A 25,620-nucleotide genomic window follows, 5' to 3' on the forward strand; every position below is an offset into this window, starting at 1 on the left:
CACAGAAAAACTTATCCTGTGACTGTAAAGTGACCTTGAAAGGCGCTTAGAAATGAAATGTATTATTATTATTATTATTATGATTATTCTTGCCAGTTCCCTCTTCCCTGTAATGCAAGGCTGGGGTGGTGAAAGTGGAGGATTTCCCTTGTAAAAGCAAACGATGAGGCAAAGGGAGGAGGGCCTCCCTCTACACTTTCTCCACGAGCGAGTGAGCGAGAGAGCGAGAGAGAGCGAGCGAGCGTAAATTGAGCGTGGAGGGAAGCGGCCGTCCGTCAAGTGATTCCAGACGTCCACCACAACCAAGAAGAAGACAACACATGGACGGACGGACGGACGGACGGACGGAGGGACGGAGGGAGGCTTGATTGGACTAAGACTTCCCACGAATGATCGTTGAGATCTGCGCAGACACCCGGTCCCCTCATTGTCCCCGCTAAAGTTTCCTGCTTTTCGGACGGCGTCGGTCGCGATGACCAGGTAAAAGGTGCGACGTCCAAAGAGTCCGTTTGGAAAGCATCGATTAGATTCGGCTCTTCAATTGGATGATTTGTCGCCGTCGACTAGCATTGAAAACGAGGCGTCAAGAAGGTGGCAATGAATGGCAAGAAGGGGCCACGCGGAACGGGAATCACGCCCACAAGTCAAAGCAATTTGTTGCCCCGTGTCCATTTGTAAGCGAGCGAGCGCAATGATCCCGACGGCGGCGAGCCTTTTTGCCGGCGTCAACGAAGCGACGAGTGAAATCTGAAATTGCGGCGGCGGTGGGAATGACCCTTGCGCCATCCTTGAGCACTCGGTGAGTTCCGACAAGATGTCGCGGGTCACTCTCCTGGCGCTGGTCGCGGTCCTGACTCTCCACGCCGGCCTGTCGGGCTGCGATCCATCACGCCGCTACAAACGCCACTCGGCCCGGCGCTCCCGCCTGGCTCAACGTTGGCATTTGGCGGGCGCTAGCGTCGGTTGCCGAGGGGAGTGCACGGTCGGCGAGCCGCCCGACAGAGGGACCCGGGCACCGAGGTCTCGCGGTCCCCACCGGGACGGAGGCCCGCGGCTTCGGACAGTCGGCAAGCCAGCGTGGCGCGCCTCCAGGATGGAACGCGGCGCCCCCGACGGGGGCAACGGGAGCTCCGCCGGAAGGCAACCCAACGAGGCGACGGCCGCCGCCGACCTGGCGTCCCGGCGGGGGGCCCCCGTGCCAACGGCGCCCGCCTCTTGGATGACCAGCCTGTACTTCGGCGGGCGCCGCGAGCGGCTGACGCTCAAAGCGGCGGCGGCGGTGGAGCTGCCCGTGGACAAATTCACCTTGGAGCTTTGGCTCAATCCGGAAGGGGGCCAGAGCAGCCCTGCACTCATAGCAGGTGGGTCACATTCACTTCCACTTTCAACCCGAGTGCCTGACATGGTTTTTTTTTCCCCCCGGGATACGTATTTTCAAATCCGACAAGAAAGAAATAGTGATACCTCAGCTTACGAACGGAAGGACAGTGAACAGAAAGTGTGTGTGAGGCAAAAAGTTCCTCTGCCAAACATTTATTTCCCATTGGAAACCATTAAAATGATAATAATCCGTTCCCAGGTCCCCATAAAACATCATTTTCTAAGCCTTAAAAGTCCACAAAATAGACCTTATTTTATGTTTAATAAATGTGCTGTTGTATTGTCATTAAAGAAATAGTGTACCTTAATAATAAAGTGGTTTTATTGACCTTTGCGATGGTCGTTGATGATTGTTGCCTCTTGATGATATCAGAGTGAAGTTACCGTGTTATCTTGGCGATCATACCCTCACCCACACTGTCCCCCGCTAAAGTTTTTTAACCTCTTCTATTGCCTGAGACCGTTGCTTAGACAACACAGAAACACCCTTATCTACACGTAGCAATGGTCGACTTAGCATACTGGTACGCTAAGTCACACAAACGCACACCTCGTTGGTGTTTTTCCATGATCTCCTTCTTCTGCTCAACCGTCATTTTCTTTTGCGTCCTGTTCGGCTTAACGCTAGCCTGCGGTGGGGTCTTTTTCGGTCCCATAATAGTAAAAGTATAACAAACCGTGTCTGCACTCAAAGAAAGGGGATGATAAAAAGTAGTCCGCCAGCCACCGTGGCGCTGTCTGGTTTGGTTCGTCCGCCGAAAACTAGTTCATCAGCCAAGACCATATGCTCGCAAATTCAACGTTTATAAGGCGAAAAGTTGGTGAGCTCAAGCGTTCGTAAGCTGAGGTATCACTGTAGTTGGAGCTGCAACCCAAAAATAACGTTCCTGTGGTAACCAACGACACAGCAACCGCAGACATCCAGTGAAAATATGCAAGGAAAACATTGCACGCCATGCGGTTGGCTGAAACTCTGTGAACAGATTTTTGGAGAAGCAACAACCTGTTACGGTCCTGGCAGGTGACTTTGGCAGGAATGTGTGTGTGTGTGTGTGTGTGTGTGTTGGTTTAAGGAGTGTGAAAATATATGTGTTTTCAAAGTGGGAGCCCTCCTTTTTCACAAAGCCAGACACAGAGTGTGATTTCCAGCACTTGAAAACTCCTGGAAAAAACAGATTGCGCAAGGCGGTGACCTCATGTCTCCCCAATCCGTTACGCTAACGGCTAACGGCACGCCAATCAATCAATTGAAGCCAAACTGTTGTGCCAACTCCAATTGGTCATAGAGAAACTCTCTTTGACTCCAAGATTGATCATCTCCTCACTTTTATTTCACTTGATTTCTATCAACCAAAACAGACCTTTATAATCGCAATCCATTTCATTTCTGAGCGCCTTTCAAAACTCTCAAGGTCACCTGACAGCCACAGGATCAGAAAGCTAGCTAGCAAGCCAATAGATAACTCATAATAAATAAATGCGCACATAAATAAATACAAATAAAATGTGTGAATGAATAAAAATATAATTGCACACAAAAATAGGTAAATAAATATGTGCATGAATAAAGAAATAATACATGGATGAATAAAAATAAATCAACGAGTGAAGAACTAAATAGATGCACACGCAAGTAAATAAATGAATGGATAAATACATTCGTGAATAAATGGGTAAATAAAACTAAACAAATGAGTGAATGAATAAATAAATACACACAAATAGGTAAATAAATAAGTAAAGGGCCAAATAAAAATCAATAAATAAGTGAATGAATGAATATGTCCAACGCCTTTATTTTGAAAGGATTAGTTCAAAATTCAAATGGGGCAATCTGGGCCAGTCACAGACCATAATCGGTCAGGACAATAGAAGTCATCAGTGTAGCCTCAGGAAATCATCCTCTGCTCCCCACAACCTTCGAGCAAGGACCTATCGTAGCAGAGGTCTGGCAGCGCCACCCGCGGACACTCGGGCTATATATGGCTACAGTGATACCTCGGCTTACGAACGCTTTAGCTAACGAACGTCTCGCCTGATGAACGGGGGGAGGGGTTACAGAAACAGAAACAAACACACACGAAAGGGAGATGACAGAGCATGAAACAAAAAAAAAACAAAAAAAAAAACAACAGTGAAACGGTGAGAAAATGGATAGAAAACACAGTGAAATTTGGACTCGTTACAACTTTATCGATAGTTGAAGAAACCTTTTCATCGATGGACCATTCCTGTGCCACTGAACGCCTACGCAGACGTCCTCTTCTGAAAGCTAGTTTGTGTTTTGTTTTCCACAATCAAACCTTGTTGAGGCACTCACTCACTCACTCACTCACTCACTCACTCACTCACTCACTCACTCACTCACTCACTCACTCGCACGCACAAAGACGAGCGAGTTGTGGAAAGAAGGAAGTAAGCAAGGGCTTCCCCAACCTTTGCTTGTCCTGTCCCATAGTTGAACATCTGCGCTACAGATGTCGTCGTCGTCAAGATGACTCCACGTCTGTCTGTTGCAAGAGCAAATGGAAACTTCCGGGCCTTCACTCGGGCCTTCTAAAAACGCTCTCGTTACTTTTCTGTTTTGTCTGCGTGGTTCTATTGCAGTGATACCTCGGTTTACAAACCCCTCGACTTACGAACTTTTCGGTTGACAAACGTTAAATTTATGAACATTTTACCTTGGCATACAAACTATTTTTTGGGACGGAGCGCCACAATGAGTAATGTGTCGTTCACAAACGAGCCCGTTCTCCTAACAAGAAAATGGCAGCCGACTTTTTTTTGTCCTCTATTCCCCGCCCTCAGTCTTCGGTTAAAGCCACGTGATTGGCAAAGACCGCAGCAGTGAGGGGGCGGGGCGGTTAAACATTAAAGAGACAGGCAGACGACAGAGAGAGAGTGAGGAAATGGAGCGAAAACGGTGAAATTTGGAGTCGTTTCAAAGGCAGAGTGTAGACTGCAAGGTTAAAATATCCCATCAATCAGGCTCCACAAATAACCCGCACAATTTGAAGAGAAAAGACAAGCAAAGGAACCAGCTATTAATGAAGTTTCTAGTGTGTCTGCCTGCATCCGTTGCTGTTGCAATATCACAACTTCTACGATGGACAACCCAGAGCTCATTGAGACACTTGATGCAAAAAGTTATCAACTCAGCTAAACAGAATACCATTGATGAGGAACTAGGTAAAATGATGGCAGAGAAAGCACCTGCAAGGGATCATTCGTCAAGATGGCGAAAGAAGAAGGCTACGTTCCTCATCAAGTGTTTCCTGCTGATCAAAGCGGACACTCTATTCCATCAAGCCATCAACGACCACCACAAAGCTCAATAAAACCACTTTATTTCTTTAATTACAATACCATAGTACATTTATTATACATAAAATAAAGTATATTTTGTGTAGTTTTAAGGCTTAGAAAATTAGAAAGGAAAGTAGAAAAAGATGTTTTATGGGGACCTGGGAACGCATTATTCTCATTTGAATGGTTTCCTATGGGAAATAAATTTTTGGGATACACACTTTTCGCCTTACACTGTCTGGGAAACAATTAAGTTTGTAAGCCAAGGTATCACTGTATATATCTATTCTCTCTTCTGTTTTCCACACACATTTATTGTGTGTGATTATTTATTTTTTAATTTAACTTGTGCGTCACAGGTGTATACGACAACTGTTCCCGTTCACTGAGCGAGAAGGGCTGGTCAGTAGGCATTGGCAGTGTGGATCCGGCAGGGAGCAAGGACGCACGTTTCTACTTCACGCTACGCACAGACCGAGCCTTGAAAGCTACCACTGTCGTTAGCCACCGGCAGTACTCGGCCAAGCGCTGGGCTCACCTGGTTGCTACTTACAACAGCCACAACATGAGCCTGTACCTCGACGGAGCCAAGGTGTGTGTGGTGTGGGTTCAGCACCTTTCGATCGAGCTAGCTAACAAGCTCGGTTGCTCGCTAGCTAGCAAGCTCGATTTCTCGCTAGCTAGCTCGAGCGCTAGCGCATTTTTGTCAAATGACAAGGGATTTTGCAATTGTTTTCATCTCTCTGGTCTTGCTAGCTATGATGATTGATTACATCTCAGGTGGGAGAAAGCAGTTTGCAGCGGGGCAATCTCTCCAGTGCCTTCATGAAGACGTGCCGAAGCTTCATCCTGGGCAGTGGCCCGTCGGAGCAGGGCGGGGCTTTCCGAGGCCACGTGGCGGGCGTTCTCTTGTGGGGTGACGCCTTCACCCACGAGGACCTGCGGACGCGACCCCACCTCAAGACCGAGCCTCTTCTGGCCATGTGGGATGACTTTACAAATGTAATAATCATCATAATAATCATCCATTTGATTTATAAGCGCCTTTCAAAACTCTCAAGTCACTTTACAGTCACAGGATAAAATTTTTCTGTGGGTGAGCAGCGGCAGCCATACGCGCCAGCGTTCACTCAGCCCGGAAGTCACTCAAAGATAGAAAGCGAGCTAGCTAGCTAATAGATAACTAATAGCTAGCTAGCTAGAAAGCTACATAGCCAATAGCTAGCCAAATAGAAAAATAGAATATCTATTAGCTATCTAGTTGCCTAGCTATCTATTAGCTATATGGCTGGCTATCGAGCTAGCTATCTATTAGCCACATAGCCATCTATCTAGCTAACTATCTATTAGCTGTATAGCTATCTATTAGTCATCTATTAGCTATCTGGCTGGCTAGCTATCTATTAGCTGCATGGCTGGCTATCTGGATAGCTAGCTATTGGCCATATACATGTCTATATAGCGCTTTAAAAACAGCGGCACCCCCGCAAGAAAAACAAAAACCCGAGTTGTCAACGTCCGTCAACTGTTTTTCCTTCCCGCCCGAAGGTTCATCAGATGTGGACTCCGTTCAAAGATGGCTTCCAGCCGGTTGTCGTCGCCACCCCGCTGCCCGCTTCGGAGTCGGTTTCCCCCTTTTTGCCGCCCCCCTGCGGGTTGACACCTTGCGACAACACCGACGTCATTTCCGGCTACAACGATTACTGGCCACTACGAACGCCCAAACGGGTCCGCTACAGGATCGTCAACCTTTCCGACGACGACGGCGGCAACGCTACGGTGTCGCAGGCCCAGATTGGCCTGCAACACCGGGCGCTGCTGGATGCCTTTCGCCCGTACAACATCAGCCTCGACTTGAGGGTGGACGCCGTCCGAAACAGCAGCCTGCGCCGGCGTTTCGTTCTCAGCAACTGCCGAATCGGGAAAATTGGGAACCGCCATTGCGATCCCGAGTGCGACCACCCGCGGACGGGCCACGACGGGGGGGACTGCCTCCGACTCGGGCCGTGCTACAACTGGAAGAGACAGAATGGGGTTTGCAACGCCGAGTGTAACCGCGTACACTACGACTACGATGACGGCGACTGCTGCGACCCGCTAGCGACCGATGTTCTCAAGACCTGCTTCGATCCGGAGTCACCCGACAGGCGAGTCAAAACTAACAATAGATAACTAATTGATAGCTAGCGAGATAGATAGCTATACAGCTAATAGCTAGCTAGCTACGTAGCCAATAGCTAGCCAGATAGATAGCCGTTGGACGGCCGCCAACATAAAAATGAAATACCTATTAGCTAGCTAGCTGGCTAGCTATCTATTAGCTATCGAGCTAGCTAGCTATTAGCTGAATAGCTATCTATCCATTCAAAATGTTGAACAGAGAATAGGGTCTGGAGGTCGTGGTCGTAAGTCGGATGTTACCTGTACCTGCAAATAACCCCATTGTGGGACTATTAAAAGCTTTCCGATTCTGAAATTCCGTCGGAATGCTCATTTGATCCGTATTTGGCATTTGTGTGCGACATTCCTGTTTGCCGATTCGAGTCAATCAACGAGTTTCCCTTCCACTTTTTGGACAGGGCCTACATGAGCGTGAAAGAGCTGAAAGAGGAGCTTCACCTCAGCGCCAGCGATACCCTCAACGTTTTTTTCGCCAGCAACTCGGCACGAGAGGAGCTAGCGGGAGCTGCAACTTGGCCGTGGGCAAAGGAAGCGCTCAGCCATCAAGGTAACGTCGGACGGGGACGCACCGAGCAAACACAACCACGGCGCCATGACAGCCTCGGATTTGTAAAGATCACACCAAAATGCTCTGAAATTGCGTCAGCTTACAGAATTGCAGAATTTGACACGGATCGATAACGCTCACAGATTTGGGGGTTTTGATGGACAACTTCCAAACATATCCCAGCTAAACTGGTTCATTGGCTTCCGTGACCCTGGTACCGCCAGACGCTCATGGTACCGCCAAGCTTCTAACTAATATCTGGCTATGGTTTTCAGGCGGGATGGTTCTGAACCCGGACTACTACGGCATAAGCGGACACCACAACACCATGATCCACGAATTGGGACACATACTCGGACTGTACCACGTCTTCAAGGGAGTGAGCGAGCGAGACTCCTGTGATGACCCGTGTCAGGTCAGGCTTTATTTTGAAAGGAACAATTTCTTGTTCAGAGTTCCTTCGATGCCTTTAGCAAATTGGGATTGGGTGGCACTCGCCGATGAACCGGTGGCTCTCGCCGATCAACCGGAGGCTCTTGCCAATGAATCGGTGACTCTGCCGAGAACCGGAGACTTCACCGACAAACTGGTGCCTCTGCCAATGAACCGGTGGCTCTCGCCGATGAACCGGAGACTCCACCGATGAACCAGTGTCTCTCGCCGATCAACCGGTGGCTCCACCGATGGACCGGTAGGCCTCGGCCACTGGCCAAAAGCTCGCCCGCCACCTTCCTGAGGCTAAGCAGCTCAGAAAACAGATAGATAGACGGAAACTTTCTATCTGGTCCAGATCTGGCTCTGGCAGGGCCACCAAAACTTGGCTCTGGGTTGAGCCACCTCCCCGAAATGCTCAGATCCTGCAAGATAGTGACACTTGACCTCCCCTACCCTACCCTATTCGCAGGGAATCGGGACTGGCCAAAACGCGTTGCATCAGCTTCCAAGAAATCCATTTGCGTCTGGCCCTAGAAAATACTGTCCCCCATATCGAATAATAAGACGGACTTGTCGTCTGCTGTCCGTGCAATCTTGTTATTGGCATCCGAACAGAACTTTTCTTTGACTTTGATTTGATTTTTGTCCTGTGCGCATGGTAGGAAACCACACCGTCCATGGAAACCGGAGATCTCTGCGCTGACACCGCGCCGACACCCAAATCCAAAGCCTGCCAAGATCCCGGAGCCGTTAACGATACATGCGGCGTCAGCATGTACCGGGACACCCCTTACAGCAATTACATGAGTTACACGGGTGAGTCAACAAAATGTTTTATCCGTCGCACGGCCTGCCTCGGAACGTTGAGCACGGCAAAGTGGACGATGGCTGGAATTTGAACGTCATCCGCAATGATCCCTTCGTTAGCTTATTTCCTCCCCTTTGACAGATGACAACTGCACCAATCATTTTACGCCCAACCAAGTAGCCAGGATGCATTGTTATCTTGACCTGGTCTATCAAAACTGGTTGGCGGAACGTCTCCCTGTTACCGTCCCTCTGCCGGCGATGGTGACTGACCAGAGTCTGGATTCCGTTTCTATCTATTGGCTTGCGCCACTCACGGGACCGCTCTATGCAAGGTACTGAACTGTAGTCTAGGTTTAGAAATCAATCGAGACTGCTACGTTTAAAAACAAGAGAAAAGGAGCCCCATGACAACAGCAAGCCAGTGTCAGAGATGTTCGATCAGACACTGTGGACAAAGGCTGGAACACAGGAAGATTGTCCTTTACTGCTTGCAGGGGACGCAGCCATTCAAGACAGACGCCCGAATTCTGCAGCCCTCTGCCAAGCTATTTATTGACAGTATATGCAAATTTAAGTGATACGTTAGTAAAACACTGTTTTCTTGATTAGAATACCACGCCCCCTGGACATTCTAAGCACCAACAGCTGTAAGCAATCAAACATAGGTATTTTAATTGGTTGTCTTTTTCATGAACTGATAGATTTTTATGTAACCTGGCTAATGAGCTCTTCCCGTGAGGGAGTTTCAAGTCCTAAACTACTCCTGTGACTGAGTTTTCCACGTCCTAAATTCTGCCCAAGGCCAGATCATCTAGATGAAGATGACGGCTTAACAGGCTGTGTCTGTTGAATTCAGATTGACCCCGGCCGGGCCATCTGCGCCTTTACTGTGGGCCTATTGTTCGGATGGAAAGCTAAACACGGGACTTTAATATGATAACTTCTATTCAGCATCTCTCTGTTGTCCAAGATTACAATAATCTTTGTTCACCAGCTTGATTCCTGCTGATTTTACTACCATTTTCTAACGCCGTGAAGAACGCGAACCAGAGTTTCATCATTTTATTCCATCAGCTAGCAGCTAAAATCTGGCCCCCTTTGCAAAACCTTTTTAGTACCCTGCTATCACGCATGCCAAATTGTACATTTTTTTTTACATCTAATGGAGCATTTCATGAATTAACAAAAGCAAGCATTGAAATGACCACATTATCACAATCTTATTCTCTTCTGTTTAGCTCCTCCTCCCACGCGGCTGCTGTCAACTGCAGGGAATGCGAGAAAGACGGCGTTCTCCACCAATACGCCGATGAGGCGGCCTCGCCTCGCAAATGCGACACGTCTGGCTACTGGGCCCCCGATGAGGCTATCGGTCAGTCACATGAACTCGCCTGTCTGACTAAAACATTTGAATTCAGATCTGTGACCTCAGCGAGATACAATGATGCCTCGGTTTTGCGCCTTACGAACGTTAAATTCGCGAGAATATAATCTTGGCAGAGAGAGAGAGAGAGAAAATGGATAGACAACACAGTGAAATTTGGACTCGTTTCAACTTTATTGATAGATCAAAGGCAGAGTGTAGACTGCAAGGTTAAAATATCCCATCAATCAGGCTCCACAAATAACCCGCACAAGTCATCTGTACAGTTGATGCAAACAGCTATTAACCCAGCTAAACAGAACACAATTGATGAGGAAGTAGGTAAAATTATCGCGGAGAAAGCACGGCAACTTCACTCGGATATCGTCAAGAGGCAACCTGCAAGTTCGTCATCCATTGATGATCACAAGGCTAGCCACGGATGCTTCGAGAACTTGAAGCGTCGTACAGGGATTCGTAGAGGCATTCGTCATGGCAAGGCAGCCAGTTCTCACAATGAAGCTGCCAAAGCTTACAAGGGATCATTCCTCAAGATGATGGAAGAAGAAGGCTACGTCCCCCATCAAGTGTTTCATGCTGATGAAAGTGGCCACTCCATTCCATCAAGCCATCAACGACCATCACAAAGCTCAATAAAACCACTTTATTATACAGGACAGTTTATTCTTTTAATTACAACACCATAACACATTTATTATACATAAAATAAGGTACATTGTGTGTAGTTTTAATGTCTGTGTAAGCTCTCAGTCGTACAGGAGTGGTCCATCGATGAGAAGGTTTCTTCAGTCGTCATCTGTACTTTTTTGAAGGTGTCGGACGTTTCGCCTCCTATCCAAGAGGCTTCTTCAGCAAACGAAGCCTCTTGGATAGGAGGCGAAACGTCCAACACCTTCAAAAAAGTACAGATGACGGCTGAAGAAACCTTCTCATCCATTTGAAGGCTTATAGGGACCTGGGAACGGATTATTCTCACTGTAATGGTTTCTTATGGGAAATTAATGTTTAGAATACACACTTTTCACCTTACACACACTTTCTGAGAACCAATTACGTTTGTAAGCCAAGGTATCATTATATCGGCAAACTGTGACATGATGTTAAAATACCGCATGTTACTCAAGAAAACGGAGCGATTTGTGTTGTGTTTTGGAAGCGCAGGCCCGCCGGATGTCGAGCAGCCGTGCGAGCCCAGTCTCCAAGCGTGGAGTCCTGACCTCAGCCTTTACGATACCAACGTGACGTCGCCTTGCCCCGAAACGGAGGGCTGCACCCTGACGCTGAAATTCCGCTACCCTGTCGTCCCAAACGCTCTCACCCTGTGGATAACGTACGTCTCCATAAGTAAGTATCGCGAGTGTAGCACGCCCTCCCAAAAAACAAACGTTGGACTTTTTGCCTTACAAACATTAAATTCCCAACAATATAATCTTGGCACACAAACTAGTTTTCGGGAAACACACGGAGCGCCACAATGGCTGGCGGACTAGTTTTCGGCGGCAGAACACCAAACCACACGAACGAACTGCGCCACGGTGGCTGGCGGACTAGTTTTCCACACCCACTTTCTTTGACTGCACTCAGTGCAGACGTGGTCTGTTATCGAGTGGAGTACTTTTGCTATTATGGGAGGGAAAAAGACCCCGCCCCAGGCTAGTGTTAAGCCGAAGAAGACACAAAAGAAAATGACGGTCGTGCAGAAGAAGGAGACCATCGAGAAACACCAACGAGGTCTGCCTTTGTGTGACTTAGTGTCCCAGAACGACACATCGACTCATTGTGGCGCTCCGTGTGTATCCCGAAAAATACTGTGGTTTGTATGCCAAGGTCAAATCTTCATAAATTTAACGTTCGGAAACCGAAAAGTTCGTAAGCCAACGGGTTCGTAAACCGAGGTATCACTGTATTCATGTTTGAGTGAAACTAATGAGGGTATTGTCCCACTCGCTTCTTAGGCAATCCTGCTATCGCTGACATCCAGCTGATCGCAGACTCGGGAAAAAGGATCCACCTTGGACCTCAGCACGTCTTCTGCGACATGCTCTTCACCCTGCGCCTCGATACCAACAATGTTGCCATCAGGGCCGTAAAGCTCTGCACCTTTGATGAGAAGATGGAGATTGATGCGGCCATGATGTCTTCCGGACCGGGCAATCATTACTGCTCCGGATGTCGACCTTTTCTGTATCGGATTCACCGGCGGCCGCCCTTCGTCGGCAAACTGCCATCGCCTCAGGCTCACCGGACGTTCACGGACAGGTGACCTCCGAGTGTTTATTCAAAAATGCCATGATTGTTTCACAGCTGACAAGAGGCTTTTGGTAGAGGAGGACACACGCAGCAGTGAGCGGAGGAGGGGGGGTTACAGAAACACACACACACAAAGGGGAGACGACAGAGCTTGAAACAAAAAAATAACAAAAGTGAAACAAAAAACAAAAGTGAAATGATGAGAAAATGGATAGAAAACAGAGTGAAATTTGGACTCGTTTCAACTTTATTGATTGTTCAAAGGCAGAGTGTAGACTGCAAGGTTCAAATTTCCCATCAATCAGGCTGCACAAATAACCCACACAATCCATCCGTACAATTTGAAGAGAAGAGACAAGCAAGGGAAGCAGCTATGAATGAAGTTTCTAGTGCGTCTGCCTGCATCTGTTGCAATCTTACAACTTCTAAGATGTGCAACCCAGAGCTCCTTGAGACACTTGATGCAAAAAGCTATCCATCCCATCAAGCCATCAATAACCATCACAAAGGTCAATAAAACGACATTATTATATAGTACAGTTTATTTCTTACATTACAATACCATATCACATTTATTATACATAAAATAAGGTATATTGTGTGTAGTTTTAAGGCTTATTTAGTTGAAAATGACGTTTTATGGGGACCTGGGAACGGATTAATCTCCTTTTAATGGTTTCCTATGGGAAACTAATATTTGGAAGACACACTGTTCACCTTACACACACTTTCTGGGAACCAATTAAGTTCGTAAGCCAAGGTATCACTCATAGTGGCGGCCATTTTTTTGGGAAGCCTGCACGCCTCAGCTTGACCGAGGCTGTGGGCCAAATGAAAATCGGGTAGGTGGATCCGCAATGTCACAAAGCCATCTATCCTTTCTTGTCTACAGAACCGTAAGAAGGGGCGAAAGGTACGAGTACACGATTCAGGTGGAGAGAGACGGTCTTCTCAGCGAGTCATCCCCGAGCCTTTTTTACACTCACGGGCAGCCGTACTGCGGAGACGGCGTGGTTCAAGGGTATGCGTCCGGCGGGACCGAGCACTCCACCGTGGAAAGACGAAGCCGATAGCGACTGCGTTGTCTCCGCAGGGCGGAAGAATGCGACGACGGCAATCTGTTAGACGGCGACGGCTGCTCCAAGAAGTGCCACAAGGAGAAGGGCTTCAATTGCATCGGTGAGTCTCAAGAAGCGCCTCTGTTGTGCAAAAGTATCCAAGTCAAACGCGTCGAAAGAACAGCGGATGTAGCGGATGAATTTAAGTGCGCTGACGATCCTGGACGAGCAGGCAAATTTATGCGACGCCCTCTAGGAACTGACATGGCTACGACATGGTGAACTCTGGCTCAGGAAAATATAACGGCGATTTCTTCAGATCTGCTTCAAATTTGGATATAATGTCCCGTCAGATTGATCAATCTGGATGTTTATTCGAGTGAGAATCAGTACAGTGATACCTCGGTTTACGAACCCCGTGGATTACGAACGTTTCCGTTTACGAACGTTAAATTTCTGAAAATTTTCCCTTGGGATACGAACTATTTTTCGGGATACACACGGAGCGCCACAATGAGTGATGTTTCATTCGCGAACAAGCCCGTTCTCACAAGAAAATGGCAGCCGACTTGTTTTTGTCCTCTATTCCCCGCCCCCAGTCATCTGTTAAAGCCACGTGATTGGTCAAGAACGCAGCAGTGGGGGGGGGGGGGGATTAAACATTAAAGAGACAGACAGACGACAGAGAGAGAGAGAGAGAGAAAATGGATCGAAAAACATGAAATTTGGACTCATTTCAACTGATAGTTCAAAGGCAGAGTGTAGACTGCAAGGTTAAAATATCAATCAGGCTCCACAAATAACCCGCACAAGCCATCAGTACACTTGATGCAAAAAGTTCTCAACCCAGCTAAACAGAACACAGTTGATGAGGAACAAGGTAAAATGACGGCAGAGAAGCACGGCAACTTCACTCGGATATCGTCAAGAGGCAACCTGCAAGTTCGTCATCCATTGATGATCTCAAGGCTAGCCACGGATGCTTCGAGAACTTGAAGCGTCGTACAGGGATTCGTAGAGGCATTCGTCATGGCGAGGCAGCCAGTTCTAACGATGAAGCTGCCAAAGCTTACAAGGGATCATTCCTCAAGATGGTGAACGAAGAAGGCTACGTTCCTCATCAAGTGTTTCATGATGATGAAAGTGGCCACTCCATTCCATCAAGCCATCAACGACCATCACAAAGCTCAATAAAACCACTTTATTATACAGTACAGTTTATTTCTTTAATTGCAGTACCATAGCACATTTATTTCAGTTAAAATAAGGTCTATTTTGTGTCGTTTTAAGGCTTAGAAAATGATGTTTTATGGAGACCTGGGAACGGATTATTGTCATTTTAATGGTTTCCTATGGGAAATTAATGTTTGGGATCGAGACTTTTCGCCTTTGACACTCTGTCTGGCCAGCAATTAAGTTCGTAAGCCAAGGTATCACTGTATCCTGGAGTCTTGTTTGAGAATAAATCCTTCTTTTCCTACGTTCTTTTCTCCGACAGGCCAACCCAGCCAATGTTACGTGTTTGATGGGGACGGCGTATGCGAAGAGTTTGAACGGGTTTCCGGCGTTCAGGACTGCGGCTATTTCACACCCTTGGGTTACAGCGACCAGTGGGCGTCCACGGCTACGGCTTCTCACCAGGAACCCGATCGCTGTCCCGCACACGCCGCCACCGGTGAACCGTCGTATAAAAAAGTAGGAGACATCAAATATTGGATTGAGACCATTTGGTGGACTCTGGTTGTACAAATACAGTGATACCTGGGCTTACGAACGCTTTAGATAGAAAGCTAGAGAGCTAGCTAAGAGATAGCTAGTAATGACACAACCCGGAAGTAACTCAAATAGCTAGCTAGCTGGCTAAGAGATAGCTAATATTAATAATCCTATTTTTTGCCGGATTTACTACATTGACTTGCATCGAGGCAAATTTGTCGATGTTTTGTTTTGCTTGTCATTTGTTCTTGTGGTCTGGAAGCCCAAATATTTTCAGCCAAAAGGGCCAAGCGAGTGTCTAAAACCCGCCGGATGTATTTACTCTGTCAAGCTGTGCAGAGAGCACGACATGGACGTGAGCGACAAACTGCCTGGCGAAGCCTGGTTCCCTTGCGCAGCTCATTCCCACACAAGGAATGACCTCGAGCAGCCATTTTGGCTCAAGGTAAGCTTGTAACTCATCCTCCTTTTCGGTATGCGTGTTCGTGGCCAATAGCTAGCCAGATAGATAGCCGCTGGACGGCCGCTAGCAGAAATATAGAATATCTATTAGCTATCTAGCTGGCTAGCTATCTATTAGCTCTATGGCTGGCTATGGAGTTAGATATCTATCTATCTATCTATCTAAGGTAATTGAACACCTGAAAAAAGCCACTGTCTGGAAGAAAAGAATCTGTTGTAAATTAGATAACAAGTCGACAGTATGAACTTAACGCAACTATCTAACTAGCTATATAGCCAGCATTCTAGCTACATAGCTATACAGCTAATAGCTAGCTAGAATGCTGTATAGCTACCTATCTAGCTAGCTATCTATTAATTATCTATTAGCTTTCTGGCTGGCTAGCTATCTATTAGCTGTATGGTTCGCTATCTGGCTAGCTAGCTATTGGCTATAATAGCGCTTTAAAAACAGCTAAAGTCACAAATTTGCTAATTTAATCTTGCAAATTTGTGACTTTAAAATCGAGTAAATTTGTGACGTTAAATGTAGCAAATTTGCGAGATTAAATCTAGCATTAAAAACATTTTAATCTGCTAAATATTTTAATCTGGCCCGAATGCTCTTCTGGAGATAAGTGATCGTAAAACGGCGTCTGCGAAAATGTTGGAAATGTTGTTGTTTTTTAACCACGATTGCGATAGGTTGGATTTGTGCATTCCGGAGTGGCGGCTTCCGTCATGGTGTACTTGGCCTCAGACGGCTCCTGGAGCGGAGAACTTTGTCACAGGACGGTGACCGTCCTCCTCGCCGACACATTGGGAAAGAATCATTCATTAGGTACTTTGCCACCAAAAAAAAAAAAAAAAAATTGTTTGTAGCCATTCAAAAAATAAGAGACATCGGCGCGTTTATTGCGCAGGCGAGTCAATCAAGTTTTTGCGTTTGAAGGCACACATGGGCTGTCGTGCCGTCGGAACCCGTTGGTGGTGAACGTGAGCCATGACCTCTCCCAGCCTTTCTTCCTCACCTCATCTGTCCTCCTGCTCTTCTCCTCGCCGTCCGTGGCCATCGGGGGCGTGGCCCTGAGGACGTCCTGCCACTTCAGCACTTTCGCCGCGACCGGGTGCGCATCAGAGGGTGGGCTCTCCCACAACCACCCGCGCGCAAGAGCAACACTTAACAATAGAGTGATACCTCGGCTGACCAACGCTTTAGCTAACGAAATTTACAGAAGGGAGACGACAGCGCTTGAAACAAAAAAACAAAAGTGAAATGTGAGGAAAATGGATAGACAACACAGTGAAATTTGGACCCGTTTCAACTTTATTGATAGTTCAAAGGGAGAGTGTAGACTGCAAGGTTATAATATCCCATCAATCAGGCGCCACAAATAACCCGCACAAGCCATCTGTACAATTGATGTGAAAAGCTATCAACCCAGCTAAACAGAACACAATTGATCATCAAGCCATCAAAAAAAAACCTTTATTATACAGCACAGTTTATTTCTTTTATTATAACACCATAGCACATTTATTACAGATAAAATAAGGTCTATTTTTGTAGTTTTAAGACTTATTTATTACACACCCACGGCAAAACTTATCCTGTGACTGTAAAGTGACCTTGAGAGTTTTGAAAGGCGCTTCTCAATTCAATGTATTATTATTGTTGTTACTCTTCTTCTTCTTCTTCTAATTCTACAGGTGCTTAAGACAGACATGTGAAACGGACAGCTGCAGCCCCCCCCAAATCCGGCACGCCTCCGTCAGGTAGGCCCAGCGCCGCCAAAACGCTACGTTAAGGAGCCAAATGACCCAACGGGAAGCGCCTGCCGGCAGGTGCGAGGGAGGCGGGCCGTCGTCCCGCTGCACCGTCCGCTGCCATTCGGGTTTCAGCGTGGTCGTCCTTGACGGACGGGACGTTCCTCGCCGCCAGGTAAGTCAGCCACGAATCAGCATGTTCGCTTCCTCCAGCGGGTTTGGCTTTGGACTTCTTCCAGAGACAGACGGAGATGGAATGTTTTCACGGTTTATGGGATCGCGCGGTGAGCTGCCGGCCCGTGGACTGCGGCCCGCCCCGGCAGTCTCACGTCTACCACGCCATCTTCAGTTGTCCCGGGGGAACCACCTACGCAAAGGAATGCTCCTTCACCTGCGGATCGCCGGCCATCCTTCAAGGTCAGTCGCAAAGGTCAACATTGAGCATTTTGCCACTTGTGTGCAGGCTAGCTAGCTAGCTAGCAGTAACCTGGCGTATGGGTGACTTTCTATTCCGATAGAATTTTACCAAGGAACAGAAAAACGTATCCCGGCACTGACCTCCTTTGCCGCCGCTTCGCCACTTATTCTCAGGCGACAACGACCGCCTGGTGTGTTTGGAGGACGGGCTGTGGTCTTTTCCGGAAGCGTACTGTAAGATCGAGTGCCCGGAGGTTCCCGACGTGGCCAACGCGTCGCTGCTCAGCGCCGAGTGCCTGTCGTCCAGCCACGACGTGGGCTCCAGCTGCCGTTTCAAATGCAACCCTGGCTTCTACGTGGCGGGCACGCTCCAAAATAAGGCGCCCGGGTGAGTTGTGGGGGGAGGGGGGCTTGGGCGTGCGAGGTCAAAGGCTAAATCCTCCTCTTGTGCTCCGATTTGTTGGCTTTTCAAAATGCCTCATTTTTGCTGGTTTTCAGGAAGTACTTTAAGTCCGAGTGCCTGGAGGACGGGCGCTGGGAGGAGGGCTGGTGCGAGCCCGTCGCTTGCCCGCCCTTGCCCCATGTTTTCCACGGCATGTATGGATGCACCCGCGGCTTCTACTATGACACCTTGTGTACCTTGCGTTGCCCAGATGCCAGTGAAAATGTAAGTATTGTAAACCGTCAAATGAGCTTGAGAGTTTTGAAAGGCTTGCTAGCTAGCTAGCTAGCTAGCTATTATGACCTCAGGAAAAACGGATGTTGCTGCTCCACCCCCGCCCAAGATTATTGCCACCGCCAACCCCTAAATCCCAATCCGTCTCATCTCCCCTTCAAATCGTCTACATCCTTTCTTCTGATTTTATTTCATTTTGCTTTTCTTACCCTGGAAGTAACATTTTTAATCTGTCAATACATTTACCAGTGACGTGCAGTCAGTGACTTACCTGTCATCATGGAAATAGCAAATGAAAAAATAAATTAAACAGTTAGATGTATTTCGTGATTTGTACTTTAAAGTTCTTGTCCATTTAACTTTACCGTTTTAGGATTTTTTTCAAAATCGCTGAATTTTCACATTTACCGTTCAAATACAAAGTAGAGACGAGCGGTGACGTCGTGGATGACGTCAGTGCCTCGCCAGCCATGAACCTCACCGCACGTCACTGACATTTACATATATTCAAGACAGTATTTTGATGAGCTGCTGTAAGGGCAGCCGCTCGCGCAGCCATCTTGAAGTCAAAACAACAACAAAAACAAATTAAAAAGTTATTTATTCATCTATTTATTTGGTTTGATTAGCCTTATCTAACTTTAATTTGAAAATCGAAAGTGTCACTTTGGCGCCAAAAAACCGGAGTTCCGCTAAATAGCGGCCGTCTGGCATCCTTGTTTTTCCACAGGTGTGATGTCAATATGTACAGAACGTGGGTTAGCCTTATAATATGTCATAATACAAAGTGATGAACGTTTTGTTTGAAAGCGAATGACGAATGACGACGTTTTTCCGGTGTAATGTCTTCTGAGTGGAGTTTGTTACTTACATCGGTGGCGCGCTTGGCGGGCATCGAGGGGCATTTCACACGCGACGACTCCAAAGCAAACACCTCACTTGCGTCTTGTCACTGGAACCATCTGCTACCTTTTTCCCCCCGAGTAAACCTTCCATTCAAAAGCTCTTTAAAGTATCCGTTTTCGGCGTCTCGCCCCGGCGTCCACTCAAACCGCGGGTGGGCAAACAAACGCCCGTGGACCTGTGCGACGAGTAGATGGTTTTGTTTCCGGTTTTTTTTTTTTACAGGAACGTCACATCCGGTGTGGTTTGAAGCCGCATTATCTCGCAATAAAAATTAATGAGATTTTTTTTACATGAAAATAACAATTCAATAAAACTAAATACATGCAGAAATAAATACAAATAAAATCTAATTAAATAACAAAATACACACAAGCGCACATATCTATATCGAGCAATCCATCCATCTATCCAGCTAGCCAAATAGATAACTATTTAGCGAGCAAGCTAGATAGATAGCTATATAGCTAGCTCGCTGTTTAGCGAGCTAGCTGAATAGATAGCTATATAGCTAGCTATCTATAGCCATCCATCTGTCTGTCTGTCTGTCCATCCATCCGTATAACTAGCTCACTAAATGGCTATCTATTTAGCGAGCTAGCTCAATAGATAGCTATTGTAAATATTTACCTTTTTGCGCAAGATTGTAAATTAACACTGTCTCGCTAGCTAGCTAGCCTATATCTATAGACATATATTGTTTGTGACGGGATTGTTCAACATGATTTCAGTTGTTATGTTTTGACATTTTAAAAGGTTTTTGATGCTAGTATCGCCGTTCATCACAGTGTGTTAATGACGCATCCTCATTAAATGAAAATATAAGCGCCCCCAAAGTCTATTTGATCCAAATAATTGAATGTGATGCTTTTTTTTCCCCCGCTTGCTACCTTTCAGCGTGTAATTCGCTGTACAAAAGACGGCGAATGGACAGCTGCATTTAGCATGTGTTCCGGACTTCAAGGATCCTGCTCACCTCCCCCAGATCTAAACTCTGTCGTGTACAGTTGCGACGACGGCACGGATATCGGTCAGCAAAAACCGCAAGCAGAGATGATTTTGTTTTTGGGGCAAAGTCCGTTTTGGTTGAGTTTTTCAACTTTGAATTGAAGAGAGAACACGCCATTTTGTTTCATTCTCTCTCACGTAGGGTCCGTTTGTTATCCGACATGCGTCTCGACCCCGGACATGGATCTCCGTGACCCCGTGGTTCTTCCCAACGGCTCCACGGTGGATTCTTTACAACACTGGATGCTTCCCATCAAACTTCAGGTGAGATGGACCACAACCATACTGACGGTTTGGCAGGTTTTTAGAAAAAAAAGGGGTTGTTTTGTTTCCCGGTTACAACGCAACCAATCTGGAGCGTCCAGAAAGCCGAGCCACTGAAAAAAAGGCCAAATAATACATTTGCTTTCAAAGCGCCTTTCAAAACTCTCAAGGTCACTGCCGCTGCTCACCCACAGAAAAAAAACTGATCCTGTGACTGTAAAGTGACCTCGAGAGTTTTGAAAGGCGCTTATAAATGAAATGTATTATTATTATTACATATTATTATTATTATAAAAAGAGCCGGATGTTTATATATATATATATAATAGTACTACACTCGATAACAAACCACGTCTGCACTCAAACAGAGGTGGTGTGGAAAACTAGTCCGGCAGCCACCGTGGTGCTGTTCGACCGTGCGGTTTAGTGTTCATCCGCCGAAAAGTAGTTTGTATGCCAGGATTAAATTCTGGCAAATTGAATGTTCATAAGGTGAAAAGTTTGTGAGCTAAAGCGCTCGTAAGCCGAGGTATCACTGTACTTGTGTTCAACTGTTCCCCCAAAAAAGTGAACCCATTCGCTGCCATTCCCAAATTGTCAACTCAAAGCAATTTTGGGCTTGATCCTCTCCTTGTCCTTGATTGCTCCACCTTTCTGATTTGCAGTCCATCGTCTGCACGGGGATGAGCAAGTGGTACCCGCCCCCTGAAAGCATTCATTGCATTCAATCATGTGAGGTAAGAGTCAAACGCTCCGTCGCCTCCTCCCCTTGAAAAGTGAAGAGGCGTAGCTCCATAAAAGAGCGGCAAAAGCGCCACCAATAAGACGCCATCTTGCGCGCAGCCTTTTGGCGGCGACGGCTGGTGCGACACCCTCAACAATCGGGCCTACTGCCGCTACGACGGAGGAGATTGCTGCCCTTCCACGCTCTCCTCCAGGAAGGTAAAAAGATTGAAAGCGGCTTTTCTGCGGGTGAGCGGCGGCAGCCGCATGCGCCAGCCTTCACTCAACCCGGAATAACTCAAATAGATGGAAAGCTAGCTAGATAATCGATAGCAAGCTAGCTAATATGTTTCCTGACTCAAACAGCTAGCTAGCTAGCTAGCTAGCCAATAGCTAGCCAGAACATTGAGTCTTTACTATTTGGACAATTCTGTAGCATGATCTGCTTTTTGTGAAAATAGTACGCGTCATGACAGTAGTAATGTACTAAGGGACAGTAATGTAATGCTAGCAGTAGTAGTACGAGTAGCAGTAAGTTGTCGTCCACTTCTGACAGGTCATCCAGTTTGGGGCGGACTGCAATCAGGACGAGTGCACTTGCCGCGACCCGGACGCCAAAGAGAACAAGAGCAAAGACCCCAACGGCGGAGGAGGAGGACGAAACCCCTAAAATGGAACAAGTGACATACGTCCACCTCCGGAGAATATACAATACAGTGATACCTCAGCTTACAAACGCTCGAGTTTACAAACTTTTCGCCTTACGAACATTAATCAATTCGTGAGAATATAACCTTGGCCGACAAACTCGTTTTTGGCGGACGAACCAAACCACACGGCGCGCCACGGTGGTGGCGGACTAGTTTTTCACATCCATTTTCTTTGAGTCCAGACTTTGTTTGTTATCGAGTTGAGTACTTTTGCTATTATGGGACCGAAAAAGACGCCACCGCAGGCTAGTGTTAAGTCAAAGAAGACACAAAAGAAAATAACGGAATGAAGGAGTATGCTAAGTCGACCATTGCTACGTGTGGCTAAGGGTGTTTCTGTGTTGTTTCAGGCAATAGAAGAGGTTGAGAAACTTGTGTTGATTTGGATGAACGAAAAGCAGCTAGCAGGGGACAGTGTAAGTGAGGGTAATATCGCCCAGAAAGCACGGCAACTTCACTCGGATATCATCAACGACTTTATTATACAGTACAGTTTATTTATTTAATTACAATACAATAGCGCATTTATTATACATAAAATAAGGTCTATTTTGTGTAGTTTTAAGGCTTATTCAGTAGAAAATTAGGTTCTATGGGGACCTGCGAACGGATTAGTCTCATTTTAATGGTTTCTTATGGGAAATAAATGTTTGGCAGACAAACGTTTGGCCTGCCAACCAATTAAGTTCGTAAGCTGAGGTATCACTGTCAGAAGATCTTGAAAAGAACTGGAAAGTGTTTCGGGAGCCAGTGAAGGAATGCCAGAATAGGACTTATATGCTCCCTCTTACGAGTACCAGTCAAGACGCGATCAGCAGCATTCTGGACCAGCTGACGGCCCGCCACTGTCAAGAACCTCCGCCAAGGTATTTTATTTGACATGTCCGCAAAGATAATGTGGACAAAACATTTTGGCAGGTTTCTGCGATTGTAGCATCGACAAGGGCCGTGTGACATTATTATTAGCTATCTCTTAGCTAACTAGCTTTCTATCTATTTGAGTTACTTCCGGGTTGAGTGATTATTAGCTAACTCTTAGCTAGCTAGCTAGCTTTCTATCTATTTGATTTACTTCTAGGTTGAGTGATTATTATTAATAATACATTTCATTTATAAGCGCCTTTCAAAACTTCTTGATCAAATCAAGGACGCTTTACAATCACAGGATATTTTGTCTGCGGGTGAGCAGCGGCAGCCACACGCGCCCGCGTTCACTCAACGTGGAAGTAACAAAGTAAAAACAAAATAACATGATATTAGCATGTTAGTTATGCCATATGTCTTTGTGTTGTCATTAGCTAACTCTTAGCTAGCTAGCTAGTGAGTGAGTGAGTTACTTCCGGGTTGAGTGAACGCTGGCGCGTTGGTCATTATACTCTGTGTGGAATAAAAGCCAAAGCGGATGTATTTTTCTTGCTGGTTTGACTTTTGTTGATGGAGAAAAGAGTCGCGCACGCCGCGCCACACCAAAAAGAAAATCCCACTCCGACAGCCACATTTCACGTCTTTATTGTTCAAGTAGCAAAGTGGGAAAACGTTGACTGGATGACATGTCAAGACACAATCATGCAGCTAGCGACGAACGACTTGGTCACGTTTTTTCTTTCTCTCAATCGTGGTCGCGTCGAGTCACACGAGGTTTCAAAGGGACTACAGGTAACATCCGACTTACCACCGAGTTCCGTTCCGACCAAAAGTCAAAATGCTCCAAAGTTGAAATCCATCCAAAATGTTGAATAGAGACTCGGAGGCTAAATGACTCGCTAAATGCCTGGCAAACCCTTGGTGTACTTACGACCACGGGTTTGTTTGCGAGTCGTGAGTACACCTGTACCTCCATTTTTTAAATTGTAATTCCACTTGTGGCACCGCAACGCGCTAGCAGGTCGGCAACGCGTACGACAATTTTGGCCGGCCAGCTAGCATCTCACTCGCGCAGCAATCGACCGCGTGATGGCATTTTTGAATGGATTTCAACTTACGACTTATTTGACACAGGTTAAAAAAGTAGCGCGTTTTGAAGCGGGCAAGCCACACAACTAGCGTACGTACAGTAGATTATGTTGAACAACAATACTTGACGATATTTATCATTTATAAAGGATGAAATGGCGCCGTTTCTGTCAGCAAAACCTTGGCGAGCTTTCGACGTCTCGTTGCGAATACATTTAAGTGAGCGGAAGATGCCTAAGCTAGCGTGTCCAAAGTGCGGGCCGGGGGCCAAATGCAGCCTCCCTGTCATTACATCAATCGCGTCTGATCCCCCCCCCCCCCATGTACAATGAAGACATTGGGCAGTAGCGCTGTTAGCTGCTTGTGCCAAGTGCTGCCATCTAGAGGCTCAATGAGGAACAGCAAATTAGAAAATGATTGATGGAATGAGGCCCAAATTTTTTTAAATGGCGATTTTTCTACATCTAAATTGGCAAATTTCAAAATAAAATAAACTTCTAAAATAGTGATTTTCTATGAAAAACATATTGGAAAATGGCAATTTTAGAAATAAAAAAAATCTAAAATGGCAATTTTCAAATTAAGAAAAAGTTATAAAATGGAGATTTTCTATTAAAAAAACATTTTTGAAAGTGGCGATTTTGGAAATTTGAAAAAAGTCGAAAATGGAAATTTTCAGAAGTCAAAAAAAAATTCTAAAATGGTGATTTTCGATTAAAATAACATTTTGGAAAATGGCAATTTTAGAAATTAAACAAAATCGAAAATGGCAATTTTCAAAATACATAAAATGGCAATTTTCTATTTTTTAAAAATACATTTTGGAAAATAGCAATTTTCAATTGCTATTGCAATTTTAAGTTATAAAATGGAGATGTTCTATTTAAAGAAACATTTTAAAGTGGCGATTTTGGAAATTTGAAAAAAAAAATCTAAAACGGCAATTTTCAGAAGTCAAAGAATAATAATAAAATGGTGATTTTCGATTGAAAAAAACATTTTTAAAGTGGCGATTTTGGAAATTAAAACAAATCTAAAATGGCAATTTTCAAATTAAAAAAAGTTATAAAATGGAGATTTTTTATTTTTTAAATACAAATTGATATTTTGAAAAAAAATCTAAAATGCAACATCTAAAATGGTGTTTTCTATTTTTTTTTTTAACATTTTGGAAAATGACAAAAAAGGTTATTAAATGAAAAAAAAACATTTTGGGTCGGGGGGCATTCCAATCCAAATGAAAATGCCATCATGCCAGACATTCAGGAAACGCCAGTGACGCTAATTCGACAACTGCAGATTTGTTCAAAGGAACATTTCAGCCTTTGTTCTCCATTTAAAATGGAAAAAAAAAAAAAAAGCGAGCAGCAATAAAGTGGCGAGGCGACATAAGAGAGCAAAGAAGCTGGATGAAGGGTCAAAGGTCGCGTGGGCGCTACAGCGAGATCTCCTTGGGCTCGCCGTAGTCGTTGTACAAGACGGCGAGCGCCTGCTGGTCGCACGCCTCGTGGACGTCCCAGTTGGCTCCCAAGGCCCCGCCGGCGCCGGCGTCGCTGTAGCGGCACGACAGGAACTTGAGGGACGCCCGGCGCAGGCCGATTTTGGGCTGGCGCAGAAGCCCTTTGCACCACGCCGACACTTCCTTCAACTGGGAGAGGATCAGACCCGCCTTCCTGTTGGACACAAACCGA

The 25,620-nt window shown here is 46.1% G+C and overlaps 2 protein-coding genes across 7 annotated transcripts in view; one reads left to right on the forward strand and one right to left on the reverse strand.

The window, feature by feature from the left end:
* The first annotated feature begins 269 nt into the window (after window positions 1–269).
* Window positions 270–23,383, forward strand: pappa2 (pappalysin 2). Of its 4 annotated transcripts, none has more exons than XM_089008213.1 (28): window positions 270–487; window positions 568–1,361; window positions 5,046–5,278; window positions 5,467–5,688; window positions 6,235–6,833; window positions 7,266–7,414; window positions 7,690–7,829; window positions 8,512–8,665; window positions 8,799–8,991; window positions 9,898–10,031; window positions 11,205–11,387; window positions 11,999–12,302; window positions 13,186–13,314; window positions 13,387–13,472; window positions 14,850–15,046; window positions 15,399–15,512; window positions 16,214–16,349; window positions 16,461–16,635; window positions 17,219–17,284; window positions 17,354–17,450; window positions 17,515–17,692; window positions 17,867–18,080; window positions 18,191–18,359; window positions 20,169–20,301; window positions 20,422–20,543; window positions 21,209–21,280; window positions 21,387–21,485; window positions 21,823–23,383. In XM_089008213.1, exons 2-28 carry the CDS (start codon window positions 815–817, stop codon window positions 21,934–21,936), a joined length of 4,959 nt encoding a protein of 1,652 aa, XP_088864339.1. In that variant the 5' UTR covers window positions 270–487; window positions 568–814; the 3' UTR covers window positions 21,937–23,383. The 4 variants fall into 4 exon arrangements, with proteins under 4 accessions (XP_088864339.1, XP_088864338.1, XP_088864337.1 ...); XM_089008212.1 differs by having other exon boundaries at window positions 270–480; XM_089008211.1 differs by having other exon boundaries at window positions 270–1,361.
* Window positions 23,384–23,469: 86 nt separating this feature from the next.
* astn1 (astrotactin 1) overlaps window positions 23,470–25,620 on the reverse strand; it is a 49,325-nt gene continuing 47,174 nt past the window's right edge. For all 3 annotated transcript variants that reach the window (XM_089008215.1, XM_089008216.1, XM_089008217.1), the window contains exon 24: window positions 23,470–25,602. In XM_089008215.1, coding sequence (XP_088864341.1) covers window positions 25,365–25,602 — 238 coding nt within the window. In that variant the 3' untranslated portion in view covers window positions 23,470–25,364. The remainder of the gene's footprint in view (window positions 25,603–25,620) is intronic.

Source organism: Hippocampus bargibanti, linkage group LG11 (assembly GCF_051943395.1).
Source record: "Hippocampus bargibanti isolate YZ-2025 linkage group LG11, ASM5194339v1, whole genome shotgun sequence".
NCBI lineage: Eukaryota > Metazoa > Chordata > Actinopteri > Syngnathiformes > Syngnathidae > Hippocampus > Hippocampus bargibanti.